The sequence below is a fragment of the Panicum hallii genome, chromosome 2 (assembly GCF_002211085.1).
Source record: "Panicum hallii strain FIL2 chromosome 2, PHallii_v3.1, whole genome shotgun sequence".
NCBI lineage: Eukaryota > Viridiplantae > Streptophyta > Magnoliopsida > Poales > Poaceae > Panicum > Panicum hallii.
In genome coordinates, this window is record NC_038043.1 from 7,069,864 (window position 1) to 7,095,379 (window position 25,516).

The 25,516-nt window shown below is 48.3% G+C and overlaps 4 protein-coding genes across 4 annotated transcripts; 2 read left to right on the top strand and 2 right to left on the bottom strand.

Annotated features, from left to right (window-relative positions):
• Positions 1 to 687: 687 nt before the first annotated feature.
• LOC112883478 (DNA-binding protein EMBP-1-like) lies at positions 688 to 4,768 on the bottom strand. Its single transcript, XM_025948784.1, has 9 exons — positions 4,391 to 4,768; positions 4,170 to 4,280; positions 3,905 to 4,059; positions 3,740 to 3,797; positions 3,587 to 3,635; positions 3,274 to 3,521; positions 3,017 to 3,094; positions 1,401 to 1,526; positions 688 to 1,289 (listed from the first exon to the last, which is right to left on the bottom strand). Exons 1-9 carry the CDS (start codon positions 4,553 to 4,555, stop codon positions 1,116 to 1,118), a joined length of 1,164 nt encoding a protein of 387 aa, XP_025804569.1. The 5' UTR covers positions 4,556 to 4,768; the 3' UTR covers positions 688 to 1,115.
• A 2,555-nt stretch (positions 4,769 to 7,323) lies between these two features.
• LOC112883582 lies at positions 7,324 to 12,249 on the top strand. Its single transcript, XM_025948905.1, has 4 exons — positions 7,324 to 7,656; positions 9,858 to 10,481; positions 10,976 to 11,151; positions 11,235 to 12,249. The coding sequence occupies exons 1-4, from the start codon at positions 7,589 to 7,591 to the stop codon at positions 11,831 to 11,833; spliced, it is 1,467 nt and encodes a 488-aa protein (XP_025804690.1). The 5' UTR covers positions 7,324 to 7,588; the 3' UTR covers positions 11,834 to 12,249.
• A 390-nt stretch (positions 12,250 to 12,639) lies between these two features.
• LOC112880124 (dolichyl-diphosphooligosaccharide--protein glycosyltransferase 48 kDa subunit) lies at positions 12,640 to 17,098 on the top strand. The gene is made up of 13 exons (XM_025944617.1): positions 12,640 to 12,967; positions 13,380 to 13,516; positions 13,612 to 13,737; positions 14,320 to 14,373; positions 14,497 to 14,610; positions 14,756 to 14,811; positions 14,885 to 14,926; positions 15,612 to 15,687; positions 15,807 to 15,878; positions 15,966 to 16,091; positions 16,182 to 16,286; positions 16,411 to 16,494; positions 16,772 to 17,098. The coding sequence occupies exons 1-13, from the start codon at positions 12,694 to 12,696 to the stop codon at positions 16,817 to 16,819; spliced, it is 1,314 nt and encodes a 437-aa protein (XP_025800402.1). The 5' UTR covers positions 12,640 to 12,693; the 3' UTR covers positions 16,820 to 17,098.
• Positions 17,099 to 17,287: 189 nt separating this feature from the next.
• Positions 17,288 to 20,862, bottom strand: LOC112880123 (probable galactinol--sucrose galactosyltransferase 2). Its single transcript, XM_025944616.1, has 6 exons — positions 20,674 to 20,862; positions 20,249 to 20,500; positions 19,473 to 19,946; positions 19,274 to 19,384; positions 18,477 to 19,176; positions 17,288 to 18,386 (listed from the first exon to the last, which is right to left on the bottom strand). The coding sequence occupies exons 2-6, from the start codon at positions 20,437 to 20,439 to the stop codon at positions 17,550 to 17,552; spliced, it is 2,313 nt and encodes a 770-aa protein (XP_025800401.1). The 5' UTR covers positions 20,440 to 20,500; positions 20,674 to 20,862; the 3' UTR covers positions 17,288 to 17,549.
• Positions 20,863 to 25,516: the final 4,654 nt, after the last annotated feature.

The window sequence follows — 25,516 nt, forward strand, 5'->3', positions numbered from 1 at the left end:
AGGTGGCAATTGAGCATCGCCCAATAAATTCTGAAGAACTTGACCATGGGCCGAGCCATTCTGAAGAATCTAACAATCAACCAGGTCATTCTGAAGAGAGTCTGACATCCACCCAGCAGTGGGTTTAATTTGTAAACGTGAGATCAGTTTAAATAGTGCAATATTTGAAGTTTAAAAAGTATATCGCCTAATAATATGCATGATTTACTATGACTGGGCATACCTTTTTCAGATTAAGGAAAAGTTCCAGCCTTCAACATTCATTAGTGAAATGACTGGGCATACTGGGGTCCTGGTATGCAGAATCGTGAAGGCATGATGGGGAGCATAGTTGTAAATTCTTGCACTTGTATTTTCTTGTGCACAAGAATACCTCGGGATGTGCAGGCCTGTATTCAGAGACCTGTATTCTGAAAGGAGCATCAGAGTGTGAATGGATGCTCTCTATCGAGGGCCTGAACCAAGTTCAGCTCGCCAGCTCGGAATGAACGAGAGCCACGGCCAGATGGCGGGCCATGCTCCCTGTCACATCGCACTCTGCGGCAACAACGGCGACTGCGACACGGGGTGTGAATTGGATTGCGTGTCATCCAAACAATTTTCTTTTCCAAAACCAGATGTATAATTTTACAGGCATGTAATTTATAAGGAAATTATGAAAGATATTCATCCCAACACCGAAACACATAAACCATCAAACTTTCATTAACCCGTATAAAAAATATCTCCCACAAAAGTGCAACCATCCAAACAAGGCGAGGCAGGCTATCAAATGATATTTGCTCGCATTTCATCTAACCATCGATCAGGCACCAAATTGGCCGGTTACATCCCTCATCAGGAGTTAGCAAACATAAAAACCTCTAGGCTCTCTAGGTTTTGTTACAATAGCTACATCAATAGGTTTACACAACACACGAAAACACAAATGCACACCGCGACGAGCCATAAATAATACATGGCTGCAGTGGGGCGACTCTACATGGCCCCAGCGGGCTGTGAGGGCTAAAACAACAGCTTTGCTAAGAAAAAAACACACCGATTGATGATGGGTGTTGTGGTTAGATAAGAAACACCTCATCTCATCTTTGTCACTTCCTCATCACTCCTGTCTCTCACCTAGTGTTAGCCTCCGGTTTGTGGCTGGTGCCCGCGTAGTTCCCATTGCTGTTATTACTAGTGTTCTTGTGAAGCTGGCCCTCATCATCATGATGCTGCACCTTTGGCGGATCGATGCTCATTCCCAATGTGGTTGTGACGCTTGGTCCCTGGGAGTGCGCCACTCCACCCTTCACAAGTCCCCGCTAAGGTTAGACATGTTGACATGACAACAAACGATGTGAAAGAAATAACGTCACCAAGTGATGATGACAAATGCGAGCAGAGTTCCATGTGCTCACCAGTAGACGTGAATTCTCTGCTTCCATGTCTTGGCAGGCCTTTTTAAGATTGTCAAGTTCTGCTCTGAGAGCACTGTTCTCAGTTGTTAGGTCAGCTACCTTCCTGGCTAATTCCTCACACTCTTGCTGAAAAATAAGACATGGCAAATGTGAACAATTTGCATAATTATAACATATAGATTACTAATATAAAGAAAAAAAACACTGATTTCACTCAGGGTATGTAAGCAACAAGTTTCTGTAATAGGAAATCAGCAGTTCCATTTTCACGTATATACAATCTTTGCTCCACAATTACTTATACTCCACATACTGTCATAATATATCTAGCGCAAAGTTACTGGAAATAGCTTGGCACCTTAGGTTTACGTAGCTAAGTTACATGGATTTTCAAGTCCCACCATGGCTAGCTAGACCCACGCCACATAAGTGAAATTTTGCATGAAACTAACAAGGTTGGCCGAATGAGAAACTTTAGCTCGCTGGCAAATGTATTAATACCTTGAAGCAGAAAGCTAATATTGTGCGTTCAATGGCGTTTAACAGATGAGTGCACATCGCCACGGTGGGCAGCCAGATAAGAATACTAAGTGGTCTAGTTGAGGATCAACAACATAGTTTAATTGAAGCACGAGTGACCAAAAAACAGGTCAATAGCGTGAAATGGAGAGCGGAACCAGATCATTTATCTTGATGTGAGATGAGGTTAGAAAAGAAATTAGCAAATACAACCTAATAGCCACTGCTGACATTTCCCCATTTTCAATCATTACTAGCAGGAAAACACTATTCAACATCTATGCTTGTGCTTTGCGAGGTTTTGGGTTGCTATAATACTGGCAACAACCGAATTAGAGATCGCGGAAAATACATACAAACACTCCCTCCGTTTTTACATATATGATGTTTAGGACAAGCTAATTAGTTCAAGAGTAGCAAACAAGGAATAAAATGGAGCAAAAGTGATGCAATTATGAAAATTGACATCTGTTTTTGCGCGCCTATCAAAGGAAGTAGCTAAAGAGTTGAGGCTCCAAATATCAACATTCTTTGCTTTTCAATTAATAAACTGCCCTGGTTATTAGCTTTCCTATGTGATAACATATTTCAATATTGTTGGTTGCCTAAACAAATTTACACCCATAAGTGGTCTTGACACATTACCAGGGAATGCGTGTCCTAGGCCACAAAAAATATTTAAACTCTAAGGTAATGAAAACTTCAGTGTATTTCAGTTCATCGAACTCTAGCATTTGTTTAGCATTCTTTCACGAAAACATTTCTCAGAGCCAAAGGCCAAGCAAGCACACTATTCTATTTAAAATAAACTAATACCAGTTAATCTAAGACCAAAGTATTGTGAAGATCTTTGGTGGCTCCAATTAATGGTGGGAAAACCAGGATACAGCTAAATTTGGACAAATTTGGCTCCAATTGGTTATATCATACTCTGATCTCATTGTCTTACTTGAGGTACCATGAAAACAGATGTTCACCAAGTTGGTCAGGAACTAGTGTGTTTGTGCAGAATTTACACTAAGAAAACATAATTATAATGAGTTAATTCTCTCCATGAAATTCTGCAGGAAATGAGAATGTACTGATTCCAGTACTACCTGCTTGCGTAACCTTGATCTCCTTGCAGACTCCCTGTTAGATTGTTTTCGCCTCTCCCTCTTCAATTCTCGTTCATCCTGAAGAAATATGAATATGTAATCAAATAAATAGGTCTGAATAAGACTCAATTATGATCTGTAACTTTGCATAAGATGACAAAACTCATGAATCAAGAGACAGTCTACAGCAATTGTGCACACGATATAATCCGTTTCAGGATGTGTCCATAATAAGATTAAGCAAAAGGCAACCATACCAGTTGAGTAACACTATCACGCCGGGCAAGCGCCAACCCAGGATTCGCTTCCCCCTGCACTGCAGGAACGGCCAAGGCTGGAGAAGCGCTCCAAAGGTCCATCCCAATGTTCAGATTCGGGGTGGCATTAGGAAGCGCCGCCCGCCCAGGCGCAGACACTGGAAGCTTTGAGGCAGACCTCCCCTTCGCTGCTGGATATGGCGACTCAACGGCAGCATAGCGCACAACAGCAGCTTGAGACGGCTCGCCTGGCAAACAACAATCTTTAATCGCCCACTCCTTTCCAGCGGAAAATGCTAAAGACAAAACCAACCTTCAGCCGACGTGTTGCCAGATTTCCTCTTTTTGGACGCAGAGGAATCCTGAAGGGAACAAACACGAGCCACAGAAAGGCAGAATTATACTAATTGCAGGAAAACATGCAATTTAAAAATGGTCCCTTGCGTCACAGCAAGTTGCTTGGTACCCTATGGTCAGTGTCATCGTCTCTCGTCCCTGACGACTCCTCGCTGCCGCTGTCGCCGCTGGGCACGCAACAAAAATTCAAAATTGAATCTACCCAGAAAAAGGAAAGGGGACAAAAGGAAATTTTTTAAAACCAGACTGACAAGGCAACAGTGAGAGGCGGTACCTCCTGGAGGCGTCCTCGCCGGAGGGCGCCCCGGAGCTGCCCTTCTCAGGCGACGCGCCCCCGCCCTTCCCCTTGCCTTTCCCTTCCGCCGCGGTGGCCGCCGCCGCCGCCGCTGCTGCTGCGGCTGCAGCTTCGGCGGTCGGGTAAGGAACGCCCTGCACGGCACCAGAGCAGCAAATTCACAACCAAAACCAAAACCCCTCCGAATCCGAGCTCAATTCCCTCGAATTGGAGCACCAGAAGAGGACGAGCCTCGCGCACTCACCGCGGCCATAGAGGCGTGCGCGTAGTACGCCGCGGCGGCGCCCGGGTGGTACACGGGGAACGGCACCGGCGTGCCGAAGGGCGCCCCCGCCGCCGCCGCCGCCATGAGGTGCTGCACCGGAGGACACAAGCAAAAGAAACCCTAGTCAGAACCCGCCGCCGCCGTCCCCTCCCACCCAGAGGGCCAGAGGTGCCAAGTAAAAAAAAAAAGCAAAGCTTCACCTGCGCGGGCCAGGCGTAGGGGTGCCCCGCGGCGGCGTAGTACGCCTGCAGCGAGGCGGCCCACTCGGCGTGCGACTGCGGCGGCGCCGCGGTGGCGACCACGGCGCCCGCTGCCGCGGCGGGCGGCTCCGGCGGCTTGGGCTGCTCGTCGGAGGACGACGCCATGAGCTCCCGCGGTCGAGATCTGGGGATCTCCGCGGCTCCGGAGCGCGGAGGGTGGGGCGGGGAGAGAAAAAAAAAACGGCGGTGGCGGTTGGGGCCTGTGGGGGCGGGGGGCGCCTGCTCGTCGCCGGCGGTGAGGCTACCGGGGGGGCGGTGCGCGGAAGCGGAAGCGGCAGCAGCCCGCAGCGTGGGAGGGCGGAGCGACCAAAAAGGCCGCTAGGGTTCGGCGCCCCGCGTCCGCGTGTACGCTCTCGGTGTGCGCGTAGCTGGCGATCCACCGACGTGGCAGCTCGCGGTTGGTCCGAGCCTCGACGGGACCGACACGTTTAGGGTGCTTTTGGCTCTGGGCCAACGCGTCGGGGTCTGGGGCAACTGAGAGGGTGCGGGGGGCGGGGGGCGCGTAGGAGTTCGGGGCGCCGGCGGTGGTGGCTGCCAGTGTAAGGACAAGTAGCCATTCGGTGGACGGGCGGTAGAGGGGGGTGCCGGGTACAGGTGGTGCTCGGTGGGTGCGGTGGGGTTTGGGGCCCGCGGGTCAGCGGGCGTGGGTGGGAGGGGGACGTGGGGGGTGAGTCGGACGCGGCGGGGTCCGCGCCCCGCTCGGACAGCGCGGCGCCGCACCCGCGCACCGAGCTGGATGCGCCCGGACAGCGCAGCACCGCGGGAGTCAGTCGTACTGGGCCTTGGGCCTTACGCCACGGCTCCCAGGACGCAAAGGCCCGCGCGGCGTATTCCGAAGGGTTCACGTGGCTCTATAGAATTAATAAAATAAATACCGCGCAGCTTTTACTTTTACCGTTCATATTTTGACTGCTATTTTTTAACATAAGAAGTATCAATTTTACTGTTCATTTTTTTTTTTAACATTTCAAAGTGCTTAGCAATGGATAAGGGCGAAAACTCAGGGTCAAACTTTGAATATTGAAGTCAAAGTTGTCAATATTTGCATACGGCACACCACTTACGGTTTTTCACCATGCCGTCAAAGAAATAAAAATTAGAGAGAACAAACCGTTTCATCTAGGGCTTCCAGCCCTTCAAGAGCACCGGCCGCCGCTTCTCATTTGATCTGCGTGGTAGTTTTGAAAAGGAACAACACGAAAACAGCAACATTTTTTCACCCCATCCACGAGCCGTCCGGCCGGTTTCGTGACGCGGCCCAGCTTTTTTTTTTTTTTTGCACCCCTTTCTTTCCGTTTCTACTGCTAGCGTCAGTGAAGGAAAATCTTTCGCACCCGTCGTGCTCGCGCGTGGTGGCGCGCGGTGATGGATCTGTGGGCCCCACGCGTCGCGGGGAGAGGCGGGCGGGCCCCGCCGCCCTCCCTCGCGCTCTCGGCGTCCGGGATGATGATCCGGTGGGCCCCGCGCCCGGAGAACCAGAAGAAGAAGCAGCAGCTTGCTGGGTGCGCTTTTGCGGGGCTCCGAATCCGACGGCGCGGGAAACGGCAGAGGGCCCCACCTAGCGCGATGCCGTGTGACGCCAGGCACACGGTGACATGGAGGACAGTTGAAGGCTTGCGCCAAGGTCGCTCGAGCTCGCTGGTACCAGCGCCGTTTGGATCCACGCACTAAAATTTAATAATATCTATGGCATCCGATATTTGAATACTAATTAAAATTATTAAATATAAACTGATTATAAAATTAATTATATAATTATTATATGGAGACTAATTCACGAGACGGATCCACCAAACCTAAACCTAAGAAGTACATGATTTAGTAATATGGCTAATAATGAATTACTTAGGTTTAATAGATTCGTCTCGTGAATTAACCTTTATTTATACAATTAATTTTCTAATTAACTTACGTTTAGTTTTCTAATTCGCATCTAAATATTCAATGTGACCCGAACTAAAAATAAAAAATTAAAATTGGTATATGGATCCAAACAGTCCTTGAAGTTCCCAAGACTAGATATAAATGGGGTGCCGCCGTAGTATACAGTTTAATGAGTAATAATTACGCGCTATACGTTTATTACTGCTGAGTGCTGACGTGTCGAATGGCGCTGCTCTCGCGCATACTTGTGCGTTTCGAGCCTCAGTGTTTGGTCGCTTTTGATGCGTGCAGCTTGTGTCCTTACTCTTGGGAAAGAGTGAAATAAAACTTTATATTGAAATATATAGTTTCATCCAGCAATTTAAGTTTCTAAAAATAGCACGTTACCTTTAGAAACTGTGCAACGAAATGTTGCACTGGAAATTACCTAAATAAATCTCTAGACACCATGATGTGTGATACTGGCTCACGAGAAACTCTGTCCTAACGGGATTCGGTGTTTGATTTTCTTTCTTTAGAAAAACACCTCATCTTGATTGAAGGTATATTTATATTCCTATAAATTTAGACTGAAACGATTCATCATCATTAACCAATAATATACTTATGTACTATGAAGGTCATGATGGATCAACCTATTTTATCTTCTTTCAAACCAATAGAAAAACATAGGAAGCGAGATCCAATGGTGATGGATCGTTCTATTCTTCAAACCAAATTTCTCATAACTTCTCATCCGGTACACCGAATTTCGAACTTAAGGTCGTGTTCTTTTCTTTTGCCAGGAGTTCTGCGTGTTATGAGCGCGGAATTTGATCTCGAAAAACCATGTCTCGCGTTTTAATCTCCACTTATAGTATTATTATAGACCTCTAACCTCCAGCTAATAAATCTAAAAGTCCTAGTTTAACTTTATCCAAAAATTAAAATAAACTCGGATCATATCTAAGCTGATCAAAAACAAAATAAAATCAGGGAAAGGACAGATCCTCACGGCTCACGGGCGAACGATGGTCACCACTCGCCACCTTGTGCTAAGCCCTGCCGTGTTCGTGCAGCGCTGTCCCCCCGCTGCGTCGTCGCCTCCTCCTCCCCCTCTCCCACTCCACTCCGCCCTGCCTCGCCCGATTCAGCTCTGCAGCTCAAAGCAGCAGCCCGACCCAAGGAGGAGGAACGAAGGAGCTACCCGGAAGGAGAACCGCGCCGCCGCTGCCACCGCTCGAGCTCATCTCCATCCCGCCGGCCGACCGAGCGATGGCCGCCATGAGGCACCGGGCGCGGTCCTCCCCCACCTCCCCGCTCACCCCGTCCTCCAGCGCCAGGTAATGAATCGACCTCCTCGTTGGAAAAGCCTTCCTGCCCGGATGGTTCGCTTCCAAGATTTCTCGGTTTCAGGATTCCATTTTATGTTCCGCGTCGTGCGAGTCTGTTTGAACTTGCAAGTGGCAATGTTCAGCGGAGCTGGCGGAGCGCGGTGGGACCTTGCAACTCGTGCCTGATTGATTTGGTTGGAAGAAGGGGAAAGAAATCTTTTGGGAGATATGGGTTCTTCTGAATCAGTTGCTGCTGCTGCTGCTGCTGCTGCTGCTGCTGCTGCTGCTGCTGCTTGGATACGCATACGCTGTCTCTTCAGCAGGAGGAACGAGCTTCGGAATGTTACCGTTCAGATTCTTGAGTTACCTTTTAAAAAAGATTCTTGAGTTACATTTGTCTGAGTAGCATCAGCAAAATTGCAACTGAAAAAAAGGGGTCGACATTAGACAAGGACAAAAGATGCGTGTGAAGCATGAACAAGTCAGCCGTCGTTTCTGTTTCGCTTTCCCTTCAAGATAGTATCCATCAGCGAGATCTCGGAGCCGTCTGCGTCCATTGACCGGCGTGTCCCCCATGGAACATAGTGATCTCAGCACCGAATGCTTGCTGCCCGTGCACTTGCGCGTTGACATTTCCCCACTATTTCTCAGCTTTTCTCGGTGGGCAAGAAAAAGCAAGCTAGCCGCAGTTGCTGGCGCAATTTCGGATAGGGGGAAAAGGTTTTAAGGATATGATGCGCACTTCAGATAGTCTCTGGGATTAAATCTTTTAGGGGTTTTTTAGCATCATGTTGTTGATGTTGAGTGGATACCCACTTTCTTTTGGGTGGGAGAGGAGGGGTCTTGTGATTTCTGTTGTTCTAGTAACCTTTCTTTTTACACGGGGACAGAGGACATTTCCCTTTTCTTTGGGAATGTCAGTTCCAAAAATCTCACCGCTCAGGCTTCTTCATTCCTTGAAAAAGTTGTGTGCTTTGGCCTATCTTTTTTCCCGTTGAGGGAATAGTTGGGAATCCTTCTGGTTAATATATTGTACTTAAAGGCATAAAGATATGTAGAATATTTGCAGGCTGAAAAGTAAAAAATTACAAAAGAAAAGCACTTGACCCAATCACCAATTTGAGGACAATATCCATGATTTACCGAATGGGTAACCATGACAAATTCAAGATTGAACTTCCTTTTTATCACGCTGAATTGTAACGATCATGATTGCCATTCCAGGTTGCATGGTTAGCATAGCATGGCTATCCGTTTTGCTAGATTTTTAGCATTTCCAACCTCTTATATCATCTACTGAATTGGAGAGTGAGTAGCCTTAAGCAGCCTTAAAATTTAAATTTGCAGAAAATCCAGTCACCTGACCTTATTCAACCTACTATGTACATTAATGGGCCTAGTTGTGTTATTGTGTAAGGTACATGTCTTAACACTCAGGCAGTACCACTATAAATGTGTTAATAATTGACAACCTACCCTGTCCAAAAGAAAAGTACGGCAAAAACATCAGTTTACTAGATCTATTAATTAGTTGTTAGTAAGTGTACAATGCTAACGACTCATCTAACATGAGTTGATATAGACCAAACAAGTTTTAGTTAGCCCCTAAAAATTTAATGAACAGGGCATTTCTTTACAACATAGTTTTTTTCGTTAAGGCAACTGTAACAAAATCGAAATTACAAGGAGATTTCTGACAAGTTGTTAACTGTGTGAGCCATTTCTTGTAAGTAAAATATGCAATAATGAATAGCTCCCGTCGTGTTAGAGTTATCCAATTCTAGTGTTACGTTCTGGGGCCATGCCAAGGAACAGAAGTTCCTGATTAACTATCTTCAGTTTCCACCTTAGAGGCTTAGACGACATGGTGCTCTATTCTCATGGTAGGAGTGTTTGATCAGAAACAAGATGGTTAGGTTGATAACTGCTGAGAAAATTTAGGCACACTGTCATCTCCCAACAAAATTTTGGGATTGAGCAAACTCTGGTCACACACAATGAGTTGTCAGTACTGTTAAAGAAACATTTCAATGTAGTTGAATGATAGAAGATTCTGGATTAAGTTAGTCGTTCTTATTATGTGGCACCATTTTCTGTCTTGTATACAAGCAAGAATATGCAACAAATTCTGAACTGTACAAGAGAGTTTACTTGTATTATCTAGAGTAAATGAGTAACCCTGCTTTTTTACCTGTGTGTTTTTCTTGCAGAACAAAGAAGATACTTGGTTTCTCTGTATCTCTCATCCTCATTAATCTGGCTTCAATCATGGAGCGTGCGGATGAGAATCTCCTTCCAGCAGTTTACAAGGAAGTCAGTGCAGCCTTCAACGCTGGTCCTACTGATCTGGGATACCTCACGTTTCTAATGAACTTTCTGAAGTCAATAGCATCTCCCTTGGCAGGTATCCTTGCTCTTCATTATGACCGGCCCACAGTGCTCGCAATAGGGACCGTCTTCTGGGCCTTATCAACAGGGGCTGTCGGTGTTAGCCAGCATTTTGGGCAGGTTGCATTCTGGAGAGCTGTAAACGGCCTTGGGCTTGCCATTGTAATACCAGCGCTCCAGTCATTCATTGCTGATAGCTACAAAGATGGTACACGTGGCGCAGGATTTGGTTTGTTAAGCCTCATCGGTGCTGTAGGTGGTATAGGTGGTAGCATTTTGGCAACAATCATGGCTGGGAAAGACTACTGGGGATTCCCAGGATGGCGTGTTGCATTTATGATGGTCGCACTTGTCAGCTTGATAATTGGAATTCTTGTGTACTTGTATGCAACTGATCCAAGAAGGATACCTGGTAATAATCTTCTTGATGAAGATGATTATGAGAGGTATGCCATTTTTTTCATCTAACCTAGCTATGGGCTTCATTAATCATCACACTACTAGCCGAACCGAAGTTAAGAGGGAAGAAATTTATGGCTGTACCAAGTGGTATTTTGATGTATATATTATCCTGATTCTGCCAGATAGTGTGTCCTCGCGATACTTCATTTTTGTGTAGGATTTTTTTTTTTGATGGTATTGCTTCTGGTGATGCATACATCTTTCCTTACTTTGTCCCTTTTCAGCCTGAACTCCTATCTTGTATGGCTAACCCTACACTGCATGTAGCCATGTAGAATACCAATTTATTTTCTTTGATCTCTTCAGTGTTATTATTGCATTGAGGCACTTTTCGGTAGCTTGTTGAATATGCAATAGACCTCTTCTGCACCAATTAAACTGTATAGTAGGCTAGAAGCCGAATCAAACTAACAATTGGGAATTGGGACAGCACTATACATGGTATATGAACATAACATTCACTATCCTCATCTTCCAGGTTTCATTTGTCTAGCAAAGATGTTCTTCCTCCGCCTTCTATCTGGAGGGACTCTTGGGTGGCAACAAGATCTGTTATGAAAGTGAAGACCTTCCAGATCATTGTCCTACAAGGGATAATTGGCTCATTGCCATGGACTGCCATAGTTTTCTTCACAATGTGGTTTGAACTCATTGGTAGGTTAAAAGCCTTATGCATTTCAACAGAAACCGATAACAATGTTCTTCAAATAAATTCTGACAGCCTTGAATCCCCTTAGGTTTCGACAATAACAGTTCAGCAGCGCTGAACAGCCTATTCGCGATCGGGTGTGCCAGTGGAGCGTTTATTGGAGGGGTGATAGCAGACCGCCTGTCAAAGCACTTCCCAGATTCGGCACGCGTCATGTGTGCCCAGTTCAGTGCCTTCATGGGCATTCCATTCTCATGGATCCTCCTCACAGTCATCCCCCAGTCAGTTGACTACTGGTACGCCTTCGCCGTCACCCTCTTCTTCATGGGCATCACGATAAGTTGGTGCGCCACTTCTGCGAACAACCCCATGTTTGCGGAGGTGGTCCCTCCAAAGCACCGCACCATGATCTATGCCTTCGACCGTGCATTTGAAGGCTCTTTCGCCTCCCTAGCCGCCCCTGCTGTGGGCCTGGTCACGGAGAAGATATACGGCTACGACGCAAAGACTGTGAACCTCGCAAACGGATCTGCGGAAGGGGCGTACGCGCTCTCGAGGGGGCTGCTGACAATGATGATTGTGCCTTTCGGTGTCTGCGTCCTGTTCTACAGCCCCCTGTACCTTGTGTTCAAGCGCGACAGAGAGAACGCGAAACTGGCCAGCTTCAAGGAGCAGGAGCTAGTGTGATGACGTGAATGTGCTGTCTTGTTCAGCATTCAGCACCTCTCGGCGTCGCCATCTCCGGGTTATCTGATAGAAATTCTGGCACTGTGCAAAAGAGAAAGTGCTGATTGAAGGCAAAGCCTGTCCTGTTTGTGCTGACTGCGCATGCAACAAGCCATTTTGTTTTCAGTGGCTACCTGGTCATGACTCGTGAAAGACTGGAGGGAAGTGAAAGAAAGATCTCGTTGTGACTCTTTAACAGAGAGAATTCAAGCTCCCACTTGTGCTGGCCGGCGCATTTTTTTTGTTTCTTTTCTTTTTGCTTTTGTAAACCTGAACCATAGAGACAAGCTGATGTGACTTGGTGGCTTGCTAGTTTTAACAGATTCACAAATGTCTCATTGATCAAGGAGACCAATCCAGTTTTCAATTCATACTTAGCACAACTCTCTATTGCTTCTGAAAGCAGTGCTAGCAGTTTGGTTTCGCGAGTCTCCCTAATGCATTGTGGTATAATCCATGTTCACCTTCAGCTAATCCTAGTAGCAGTTATCTACCATGTCCCATGTTTTCAAAAAAACAAAATAAAATAAAATCACTCAGTTAGGAGGAGAAAAAACCATTCCCAAGAAATAAAGAGAGAAAAATAGAAAATGCTAACTGTCTCATATGGGACCGTCTGTCAGACCCCTTCGCACACTTCGTGTCAGCAAAAGCTCGAACTCGATCCAGGCCGTTCGATCTCAATCCGACAGCCGAGACAGCTTCCTGCCTCTCCACCTCGGCACCTATAGCCTCCTCCCCCTCGAGTCTTCGTCTCCGTCGCTGCTGGCCTGCGCTGCGCCACTCCAAACCCAACAAAACCCCGCGAGATCTGCGCAGCAATGGCGACGCCGCGGCACCTCCTCCTCCTCGCCCTCGCCGCCGCGGCCCTCGCGGCCGCGGCCGCGGCCGCCGAGGAGGGTCCCCGCGGGCGCCGCCTGCTGGTCCTCCTGGACGACCTGGCTGTGCGGTCCTCGCACTCGGCCTTCTTCGGCTCGCTCCAGGCGCGCGGCTTCGATCTTGACTTCCGCCTCGCCGACGACCCCAAGCTCTCGCTCCACCGCTACGGGCAGTACCTCTACGACGGCCTCGTGCTCTTCGCCCCCTCCACCCCGCGTAAGTTGCTCGTCCCCTGTCTTTCTCGCCTCCCGGAGATCCGATCTGTGGTGTCGGGTGGTCCTGGTGGCAGATTCGATGGGACTAGTGAAGGTTTGGGGTGCGGAGCGGTTGTTCATCTGACCTGATCCGCGCCCGTGCAGCGTTTTTCCAGTGAATTCTGTGATCCGCTGTGTGAAAATTGCAGCTACTGGGATTCCGGATGTAGGATTTTGTGCCACTGGAGGATCTACAACATAAGTTTCATTTGAAATATGTGTGAAGTCACTTAGCTCTAGTGGGAAAAAATGGGATCCAAGTGCCAGTTGTGCTTGATTAGACTGGCTGCACACGCCTTGAACTGAGTCAAATAATATGGGAATACTTGATCCAGCCCTATTATTTTCTAACTTCAGCCTTTGTCCGATGGCAGGTTTTGGGGGATCAGTGGACCAGAATGCGGTTCTCGAGTTTATCGACGCTGGGCATGATATGATCCTGGCGGCAGATTCATCTGCCTCTGATCTTATCCGCGGCATTGCGACGGAGTGTGGGGTTGATTTTGATGAGGCAAGTTGTTTCTGACTTCTGTGGATGTCTGGCTGATGCCTTGGCTTATTCATCCCTGTGATTCCAACAACTCGAGTTTGGATTTTTTTTTTCAGGATCCAGAGGCAATGGTTATTGACCACATCAATTATGCTGTCACGGATGTTGATGGTGATCACACCTTGATTGCCGGTGATGATCTCATCCAGTCGGATGTGATACTTGGGTCCAAAAAGATTGAGGTTAGTCTAGATGCAAAAATTCTCCTTTCAACCTTTAGGCCTTGACATACTCACTGGATTAAACATAGTTAGACCTATGTTGAGGTTGAATCTTGGTCTACAGTCTTGTTCTGAGTTTATCAGTTGAGAACTAAATTTTGTGCATGGTGGTATCGTCATTGTATTTATGTTTTTAGTATTCACGATTAGCCGGCCTTTTGTTCATATACCCAACCTTGTCAGCGGTGCTGCTGAAACATTGTTAGTATAAATGTTCCCACATTATGCCTTTACATTGCTGTTCCATACTTGCACATCTATATTTGGCCCAAGTTACTATACTGAATCTTTTCATGGTTAACCAATTTGTAGTAGCAAAGATACTTATATCTGGACTGTTCCTATTTATGAGCAAGTTACTTTCATATCTGCAGGTCTTTAGAGGCTAGAATATCCTTAGCTATAATAGCATTTCTTAACATTGGATGTTGATAAGGATATGGTGTAAACTTGCCAAATCTATTGTTTATTGCTTCCTTTTGCATTCTTGGCTGTGCTTACATGCATGTTTTTCTTCTTTTGATATTTTCCTCCATTTTCTAGGCTCCTGTATTGTTCCGAGGAATTGGACATACAGCTAATCCATCAAACAGCTTGGTAAGTAATCTAAATCCTGCACACTGATTTGCATGCCCATAACCATATTTTATTGCTGTAGAGCATAAACATTTTATGGTTTTTAGATAACCCTTTGTTCTTCCCTGACTTGGCTATTCCTAGGTTCTGAAAGTCCTATCTGCCTCTCCATCAGCATATTCAGCAAACCCAAAGACTAAGTTGGCATCTCCTCCATCTCTCACTGGGTCAGCTATATCACTGGTTTCTGTTATGCAGGTAGCTTTGTTTTTACTTGCTTATTAGTATTAGTGGGCTAGTCATTCCATTGTTAATTCTTGTGTGATAATGCATGTTAGGCTTGTCAGCACCCATGCATTACCATTGTATGCCTCTAACAAGTTTTTTTTCTGTCTTCTTGCAGGCAAGAAATAATGCTCGGGTGCTGGTATCCGGATCACTTGATCTGTTTAGCAACCGGTATGCTACCATATACACCAAAGAAGTTTCTTCTGGTTTTCCATAAAGTGCTTATGTTATTCTTTTCATTCAGGTTCCTAAAGTCTGGTGTTCAAAAGGCTGGAAGCAAGAAGAGGTTAGTTTATTTCTGAAGCTTTCATTGAGTCTTTAGATTTCAGCTAAAAAGTTTCAAGATCTTTTGGATGCTATTTCTTTTAATTAATGCCTTCAATCCTTTGTCAGGTAAGCATCATATGAGTGTTAGAAAAGATTTGCCTGTCTAAGTTCTATAAGACCTACCCTAAAGTGAAATTTGAAGTTTTTATCTTGTAATTAACAAGGCAACAGAACACTTTGAGGAACTTTTGTTCTTTGGTTGTCTTCTGTGTTAAGCAGCTTACTGCTTGGATTGACCAACGTATTTAATCATGTGGCCTATTACTTATAATTTCATAGGCTGGTCATAGATGGTGAAGTTTGGAGTGTGATTATTTAGCTTTTTGTTAATGCTTTTACCTTGAGAAGAAGGTCAATGAACAAATCAATTTGACGCACTACTTGATAAAGGGGTAAAACTTTAAGGGATCCCAAACTGTAACCGAGGTATATGATGCCATGTTAAAGGATCTTTGGGCACAATAAACTGCTTTAGGTTGTTGGCCTGTTGCATCGGTTGAGAATAAGCTTAGTGATTATTGGCTATATGCAAATTATAGTACTGCATATCCTAGAATGGATATATAGCGTTTCTCATATTTTTTGTGTGCTTCTTTGTGGAAATCATTCATTACAAGCTCATTCTAGTTTTTATATATGTACAGGCATGAGAGAGCTGGAAATGAGCAATTTGTGACAGAGACAAGCAAATGGGTTTTCCATGAGAGGGGCCATCTCAAGGTTATATGTTGCCTTACTTCACAAGCTTCCTCATCTTATATTTTTCTTTAGTGGGTTGATGTTTTGCAAATGAAACTATGAAAGGGAAGGCATAACCTTTGTCACGTTCAATTTCTCAGGCAGTTAATGTCAAGCATCACAAGGTTGGGGAGACAAATGAGCCTGGCATGTACCGCATTAATGATGACCTGGTAACTTTTTTTTTACTTCATGTGTATTGACTATTGACCATTGAGCAGCGTGAAGTTAAATGTGCTAATACAAATTTTATCCTCAAGGAATACTTGGTTGAGATCTATGAATGGTCTGGAACGAGCTGGAAGCCATATGTTGCTGATGATGTTCAACTTCAGTTTTTCATGATGAGTCCTTATGTTTTGAAAACTATGTCGACTGACAAGAAGGTGTGCACCATTACAAACCTGTTGTGTATTAAGATCAATTGTGAGATTAGCATATTGTTGTGGCTAAACTATCATGTTCTCCGTATGTAGGGTCTATATTCAACGTCCTTCAAAGTTCCTGATGTTTATGGAGTTTTCCAGTTCAAAGTTGAGTACCAAAGGCTGGGATATACTGGTCTGTCTTTTACAAAGCAGGTTAGTCTCGTGACATGCTTTTCTTTCTTGGGTGGATCCATTACGCATAATCAAACCACATCCAGTGTATAGTCATTTTTTTTTTACTTTTCACATTCGATAATCCTTTTCTTTTCTGCTGCAGATCCCAGTACGCCCTTACAGGCACAATGAGTATGAGAGATTCATAACATCAGCATACCCATACTACACTGCCTCATTTTCAACCGTAAGATCTGCTTCAATATGTTCTTGAGTAGACGCAATGAAATTTCCTTAATTTTTTTCATCTTTTACAGCTTCAAGTCTAGATGATTGAAAGTCACTTGTGTAGACTATCATAGGCTGCTTGTGTAGAACTTTCCAAGTCTTGTTACCTTAACTGGGTAATACAAATGTACGTAGGTTCTAGATTAGCTCCATGCTTAACTGGGCAATACAAATGCACGTAGGTTCTAGATTAATTCCATGCATCATCTCTTACATTAATTTCTTCCTCATTGCAGATGGGAGCTTTCTTCATATTCTCGTTTGTGTACCTGTACCACAAATAGAGTACCCACCGGATGCCAACGTGACCTTGATCCGTGGTGCCAATCAGGTCCAAAAAGCCAAGTGTTACCCGGTGCAATTTTTATGGAACCATATTTTTGTAGTGCCAACTTAGATAACATTTGACGACCGTGGTGGCGCTCATGAAAATCTTGTTCGAGCTAGGATGTTCGCCGTTCCCCTCTTTTCCTTTGACTGTTTCTGATCAGCACCAGTGAAAACTTTTACAGCCTATATAGAATTGAAATGATGACAGATGTAGCGAGTCTGAAAGTACTCCATGCCCGATTGTTTGGCTCCTGCTCCGATCCAAGTGGCGCGTTGTGACCCTGGATGTGGAACAGTTAGTTTGTGCTTGTGAGCCTGTACTGCTTATTCATGCTCCTGAGTTATACGTGGGGTATGGAAAAAATTACATCCCGCTAGGGTTAAATTGGAATGTTATCTCAATTCTTGGTCCTGGGAAATCATATTGAAGGAGCACCATCCTTTATTATACCCAGTATATAATACAACATTCATATCACAGGGTACACCGTACAAAACAACAGTGGCATAGCAAAGCATACAACTCTACCGTCTCCCCACACTGATGATCATACAACGAGGCACACCACAGTCACCCTCATCCCTCCCCCAACCTCCCGTGCACATCACCAATGGCGATGATCGCCCGGCTGAGAATGGCTCAGCCTCGAAGACCCGACGAGCATCCGGCGTCACCATCTCGACCTACACCGTGATCTCCAGCGTCCACCGGTGCAGCTCCTGCTCCGGCACGGGCAGGTCGACGGTGACGAGCCCCGTGTCGGCGTCGTAGCCGAACTCCACCTCCGCCGAGTCCAGCGCGCACCTCGCCGGCCGCCGCGAGCAGTAGGCGCCGAACCGGCCGCACCCGCGCACCCTCATCGCCGCCGTCACGGTCGCCGCGCCGCCCGCAGAGTCGCCGGCGCTCACCGCGCAGTCCTCGACGGCGCCGCCGGCGTTGAACATGTCGAGCAGCCCGACGGGCGCGAACGCGACGCCCGCCGCGGCGCCCCGGCGGAGCGGGCAGACGTGGAACACCTCGTACTCGAGCGGGCCCAGCGTTACGGGCAGCGCCGCGCCGCGGGGCAGCCGGACCAGCTCCCCAGACCGGTGCGCGTACACCACGGCCTCGCCGTCCCACTCCGCGCCGCCATCCTCGCCGGCGGCGGCCACGCGCGCGATGGCGTCGACGTCGTCGGCGCGCACGGCGCCCGTGAGCGTCCCGGGCGCCGCGTCGTGCACGCGCGTCCGCTTGGTCACGCGGCACCACCCGGCGCCCTGGCAGTTGAACGCGCCCACCACGCCGCCGCACTTGTTCACGTTCCAGATCTTGAGCAGGCTTGCGCCGTCGCGCGCCGGGTCGGAGAAGAGGCAGTCGCGCGTGGGCCGGCCGGGGAGCTGCGCGCGGAGCACGGAGCCGTCGGGGAGGACGAGCTTCCTCAGCAGCTCGAAGTTGTGGTTACCCGGCTTGTCGCTGACGTAGATCGGGCAGCCGCCGATCGCCCTCGCCGCGCCGTGGTACTCCGCCGCCGGGTGCAAGCTCTGCCGGGTTCCCAAAGAATCCACCAATCAATCAACACGATCAACCTCGACACGACCAAGAACAAGCGAAGAGACAGACAAAGCACTCACATGGAACATGTCCCAGTCGGGCTGCATGAACTCGCCGAGGAAGATGGTGTTGTAGGCGACGGAGGCGACGTGGACGGTGTGCGACGCCGGGTCGTGCGGGTAGAAGTCGTCGGAGGCGCGCACGACGGCGGTCTCCCGCGCGCTGTAGAGCATGTCGGTGTTGTGAGACATGCTGGAGATGCAGCCGTTGTCCGGGAAGCTCCGCCCCACGGAGGCCTCGAGCGCGCGGTGGTAGGCGCGGGTGATGGCGACGCGGCCGCCGTGGCCGGCGCCCAGCGTCTCGATGATGTTCTGCACGTCTACCTTGACGCCGTCGACGTCGCACGAGGCCAGGTACGCGTGGAGCTCGCCGTAGAAGTCCCGGGCGCGGCGCGGGGGCACGAGCCCGAGCCCGAGCACCGACAGCGAGTCCATCACGATGTCCGGCTGGTTGCCGGTCACCCCCGGCGACTGCACCGGGTACGCCAGCGCCGGCTCGTAGCGCTCCATCCCCGTGCCCGGCGCCGGCGCCACGCCGCCCCAGTACCCCGCCATCGCGTGCCACACGTACACCTGCTTCACGCCGTGGGCGTCCTTGGTCTCCCGGACCAGCTGCTTCAGCCCGCCGGGCGCCGGCTCGCCGTCTCCGTCGCCGCCGTCAGTGGCTGGCTTGGCCTGGAACTTGGTGTTCTCCTTGATCCCCGTCAGCCTGCTCGCGAACCTGCACGCACGCCATCGGTTTTTGGTCAGTGTTGGGAGTCGCGCCGACGGCCACGGTCAGAATTCAGATGAATGAGCAGGAACGGGACGGGGCGTACTGCGCCCCCTCCTGGACGACGACGTTGGGGTCGGGCTTGTCCTCGGCGGCGATCTGCTGCCAGCCGTCGTCGATGATGAGGAACCGCGGCGGCGCGCCGCCCTTGGCCAGGCTGCAGGAGCAGGGGAGGAGGATTAGGAGGAGGAGGAGGAGAACAGAGCGTGGAGGAATCTTGCAGCTGCAGGGGATGTATAGTATACCTCTGGAGGCCGTGCTTGACGCCGTCGGCGGTGACGTCGGTGTAGAATGCGTCCCAGGTGCACCAGCCGAACCAGTCGAGGAACGACGGCAGCTTCTTCCTGTCCCGGTGGTGGAACGTCTGCAGGTGCTTCTCCACCGCCTTGACGGCGGCGGTGATGGCGTCGAAGGGGCTGTCGCCGGCGTGGAGGTACACCATGTGCGCGCCCTGGTCCGTCTGCACCGCCTTGTCACCGCTCTCGATGCAGATCTGCAGCTCGTCGCGTTCGTTCCCCTGCAGCGCCGCCCGGAACTGCCCCTCCAGCAGCGGCAGCATCACCAGGTACACCGGACCAGCGTCGTCGTCGCCGTCGCCGGAGGCGGGCACCTCGACGAGCATGAACTGGGTCTCCAGCGGGACGTCGCGGCCGGAGACGCCCATCCGCTGCGTCATCCACCACAGCTTGAACCGGAACAGGCACAGGAACCGGCAGTCCCTGCATTATATTGGCACCACCACCAAGATTCACAAATTTAATCATCTTCGGTTTCATTTCGTCATCAAATTCAATCGAGATTCAAAGTGCTGCTCCGAAATCTGTCTAAACAAAAGAAAATTCTGCTTGATTTTTTTCCCAGAAAGCTTGCACAGGTTGTGCGCTGCTGGCACATTCTAGACGTATCTCGTGTTCCAGCAGAGTTTCATAATCAGCTTCATTTCTCGGCGTAAAAAGAAAGAAAATCGACAGGGAAGCATGGCAATGAACAGGGAAACGGGTCCGTCTGAGCAAGCACTCACCGTAGCGTGCCGAAGGTGAAGACGTGGTGGCTCTTGGCCTCGCCGTCGTGGGCGCCGACAAAGGCCCCCTCGACGAGCCCGGCCCCGGCCGCGTGCGCCGCCGACACGTTGTCCGGCACGCCGGTGAGCACCGTGCGCCCGTGCACCGCCAGCCTCCCGTCGCTCACCGTGATAAGCGGAGTCACCGTCATCTTTCTCCCCACTGCTCCGGGTTAACTAACCCTAAGATATGTAATTGCTGCAGAACACCCTCTGCAATGCGAGCAGGAGCAGCGAGAAAGAACAAGTTAAACAGTTATGACCGTAACTCTTTCGAGAGAAATTATGACCGTAACTAGCACACCGATAATGACAGGATTACAAGTTAAACAATGTAGCAAGTACTAGTAATTCAAGAAAGAAAAGATGAAAAGGAGGAGACGTACCTTGTTTGATGAAGTTAGAGACGAAGAGAAAGAGGGAGGAAGGAGCAGCAAAGGTAGGGAAGCAGGGAGTGCCTGCTCCCACGTGAGGACGGTAATTAGATTAGCAGTAAAAACGTAATTTACTAGCGGTAACTAGAGGATAGATAGGTGGTGCCCCTCCTCGTCCAGGAGGAAGATGGCGGGAGAGGAGGCGGCGGGGGGAGGGGTTTATATACCCGGGCGAGGGGGCCAGGGGAGGGGTGACGTGGCGGGTGAGTTTACCGCTGCTGACGTCATGGGAAAAAGCAGGGTGGGGAATTTCGCGTGGTGAAACGAAACGGTCAAGGGATAGATACTACTGCTGTCTGTTGGTGCATGGTATGGTCCATCCAGCTGCTGCCTGCTAGGCTCCGTAATCTCTCTCTGATGGTAGCCAAGTTCAACGCATTCTTGATTTCTTTCCCTTGCAAGGGAGGGAAAAGGAATTGTTTAGACAGCATTTCGTGTCGGTTTGCCGTATTCATACATTAACCTCGTGACGATTAATCGGCGTGTCTTGAACGGAACAAGTCACGACATGCATCTCGCTGCTAAAGCCGCGTGCATTACCGTCATATTTTTTGGAAGAATAGTGTTGTTAATTTCTAAGGTACATCTAGAAAAATATGGGCGCCTGAATGTTCCACTAAACATGAATTAGTTTTCCTTTTCTAACCATTGGATTATGCAGATATATATTCTCCAAATCAAATACTTTTCTGATAAACCACACATTCAGTTCTCATATGGTGCATGTCAATATTATTTGCATATGAAAAAAAGTCTAGGCATCAGATGGACTAAGTGTGGCTGGCTGGATACTCCCAAAACACCATTCCTTTTCTCTTGGACGGTGAGGGTGCTGCAAAACTGGGATGCTGTTTGCTTGTGTAGGTGACTGACGGCTAGGTTCCGCTGGTTCTTGAATTCTTCCACATGAAGTCACGGGGAAAACGGAAAGTAGCTAGGCTGCTGCTGCTGCTGCTGCTGCATTCCCCAGGCGCCAAGTTGATATAGCTGACTGATTGACGGCTGCTTCGTATTTTTCCTCTTCTTTTCCTTTTCTACTCTTCATGTTTGATCGATCTGGTCATGGTGGCGACGAGCTATGCCGGTAGTGTATGCTGTTACCGATGGCATTCTTCGAGACTAAGCTAATGTGTGTGATCAAGCTTTCGCATCAAGATTAGATTGTGTGCGCTCATGTGTGTGAGCGAGCTGAAAATGCGCAGGATGCTGTTGCTTGCATTGGAGGCCTTTACCTCGAGCTCCTTGTCTCGAATGAATCCATTGTTTTTAAAATAAAATCTCACGCGGCAAGGTTCGGAGACAGACGAGCAAGGATGAACATCTCGGCTATATCCATGGCGTTGCCGATGGATTATTGAGCATGAAATGAATGCGTGTCAATCAGCAACTTTCAGCTCAATCCTCCTCCTCTCATCTCATTCGAGAGGGCTTCAGCTTGAGTTTATCTCCATCTTTACGCAGGACGCTACCCATATTAATTTTTAGTACAAGCACGAGCGTGCAAGTTAAGCTGGCTAGCCAGGCCATATGCATGCAAATTTTGATTGAAATTCGGCAGGTTTAAGCCAGCTTGTTTAACCACGATTGGTGTCTTCATCTTGGCCACGTACATCCGCAGATAATCAGAATGAATGCTGGTCAATAGTAGAGTAGATTGATTCGCCTGATTGCGTCGGCCAGCACGCAAGGGGGAGGATGGACGGCCACGATAGGTGCCACGTCCCCGGGCACATGTGCAGAGAGGACAAGCAAACGGGGCACACGTCGCCGCGCGCGCCACCCAATTATTGGCCGGAGTGGACCAACTTAAACATCACGCGAGTGCATGATTGCAGCAAGATACTTGCTGCGTACAGCTTACTGCTTGATTGTTGCTCATCATGTTGCGAGTCCGAGTCCATCGCTTGAATTATTGGGGGCGCCTGATGATCCATCGATGCGATCGGATCGCTCCGGAGTTTAATCTGCTGATGATCTGGGGAACGAAGGAAATAAATGTTCCATGAGTTCAACCATTTCCATACACACACATATATATATATGTATGAAAAATTTCTATACAATCTTTGTCTGTAGCAACGCACGAGGATATTTGCCTAGTGTATGGAAAAAGTTGCCAAACAAAATCATGCTCGTTCAAACCCTCGACTACCCCCACAAGATTTTGGGTGCAGTAAAACAACCAGACAGTCTCTCTTTTCATTTTGCAATTCCCAGTCGATCGCATTTATTTACAAGCATTTGACGATGCTCGACCGTCAACACATCTAAAACCACCCTATCTATTTACGAGCCACAACCTCTGTTTGAAACCGTAAGGCATATAATTTGTTGCTCAACATGAGACCTCGAACGTAAAATGTGTTACAATTAAGTTTATATTAGTGATCAATTAGTTTGCACCTCTTTATAGAAATATACCTCTTGGTAGATAGACATGACCTGTCATGAAAGGGTATGCTTAAACGCCGAAGGGACGTATACTTTGAACACACCTTTTCATCATGTATAAATATGTAATCACACAATTCATTCAATCAATCAAGGAAAGAAAGAAAATTAACACACGCACTCAACGTCCCAATCCGTGTCATCTTTACCCTTTCTCGCCGATCATTCACGGTTTCCATGAGATGCGGCCGCCGGAGCTACCCCCGTGCAGATCTTCACACTAGCTCGACGATCGTCCAAAGGGCAGCTGCCACTCGAGTGGTTCAGTCAGTGTCACTGCGCTAAGCACCAGGAACACACGGACACCACCTGTTCTGTCGTCACCCCCGTAGCTTTCTCCAAACTCAGTCTGCATGAAAGTAGAAGCTCATAAAGCAGAATCAAGCTGTGCAACGTCGTAGCATACGTGTGCGGCAAAATGTACCGGGGCCTTTGTGACCATGCCGGTGTCTGGTTCCATGCTTCCAGCATTTTTTTAGAAGAAATTCTTGGGACAGTGCGAGAAAGAAGGCATGGAAAGTTGCGTGGCTGAGCCGGATCCGCGTCGGCGGCGGCCTGGTGACTGGTGATGGAAAAACGGCCGCCGGCCGACCAGCAGGTCATCGTTCCCTCCTTCCGTCTCTCCATGCCTGGCCGGCCCCCAGTTCTAGTAGATAGGCAGGTCGGCTCTGTCCGTGTGCGGTCAGATGATTGATCTGAGGACCACTGGTTGATTGATCCAGCCACAGGCAGGCAGGAGCAAGACGAATGCTGCATGTCATGTGGAACGACCATGCATGCACGCACACGGCAAAAACCGCGAGCTCACACACTGATGATATCGTAGCTTTTCTTTTCTTCTCCCAACAATGCAATGCAATGCAATACATCTCCCTCCGATCCTAAAACATACACAGGCATGGATGGCTGGCCTGGCCTGGCCGCCGCCGGGCGAAAATGAGGCAGGCCGGCTGTGCAAACTCAAATGATTGGCTGGTTGATCTGATCATCCTGCTGCATGCCTTCCAGACAGTGCTGGCAGCTGCAGCTAGAGCTACTAGCTAGCAGTGTGGCAAGTGATGAGCGCCCATGCTGCATGTACAACGAGCTGCCTTTGCCTTTGTGCCTGCCTACATGCATGTGGGAACCGCGGCGGTTTATTCCCGTGGATCCTAGCGTGCCGCGATGCCATGATATGTAGGCTCCAATGGATATCATTCTTTTTCTTTGTCATCCTTTCTTAAAAATACATATGAATTTTCCGTTAATTTTGTTCCCTTCAACTCTACAATTCTTGTTTGGCACTAGTCCTATATTCTTGTACCCGCACGGTCAATCGTACGCATCATTTTCTAATTCTCGATCGATCTGTGGAAGAAGAAGAGAAAGGTGAGGATGCTTCGATGCAGCAGCCAGCTGATGACTCACAGGTCACGTCGATGTGCTCTTCAGTCAGTCAGCTGTCAGAAGATCATCTCGTTAGACCTCTTGTTGCTTGCGGCTGATGACTCACATTAGCATTATATCACCCGGGGGTGGTGGTGGAGCAAGTGAGGTTAGAAGACCTGGGACTTCACTGAGCTTGCACACGCTTCGTCATCCACCACTTTGGGTTCTGCCTTTACAGCGCCGATCACAGCGAAGCTAATGGCGCAACAAATGTCGGACCGGCCGGAGTTGACTTGCCCCAGTACCTAAAGGCGGGTGTTATCCTTCCTTCCTCTACTACTATTTTTTTTTTGCTGAAAAGGAAGGCAGAGAACTCCGCCGCGTACCATTTTTCAGATAAAGTCACACATGCAGTGTTTATTTAGGAGGAGAGATTAGTGTTATGCTACCCAGCTTGATGCGCAATACTAACCCCGTTCCGAACGTAAGGCGTTTTTGCTTGCTATTAGTCAAACCTCTCTAATTTTGACATTTTTTTAATAAAAAAGTAGCAAATAAATACATTATCAAGACTCCTGCATAGTAGATTTAGTGGAACTAATATGATTTGTAGATGCTGATATGTTTTTTTATGAATTAGTCAAAGTTGCAAAAATTTGACCTAGGAAAAAGTAAACACCTTACATTTTGGAACGAGGAGAGTAGCGATGAATAGCAAATTTTATTGCTTGAAGATTGATCGACTCCGTCATACCTTAATTTTTATCCGTCCTCCACCACTGGCTACAGGCGAAATTCTACTTTGGTAAGGGTGTTGACCACGCCACGCGACGTTCAAGTAATTTTTGGTTGTCTTCGATCTGATGGAATGAGCCGGCGAGAAGAAGGGAATCTATCTGAACAAATTGATTTGGGCCAAATTTCAACGGCTACCTCAGCAGCTCTCCAACAGATTCAGCCCAATGTCGGAGCCCCG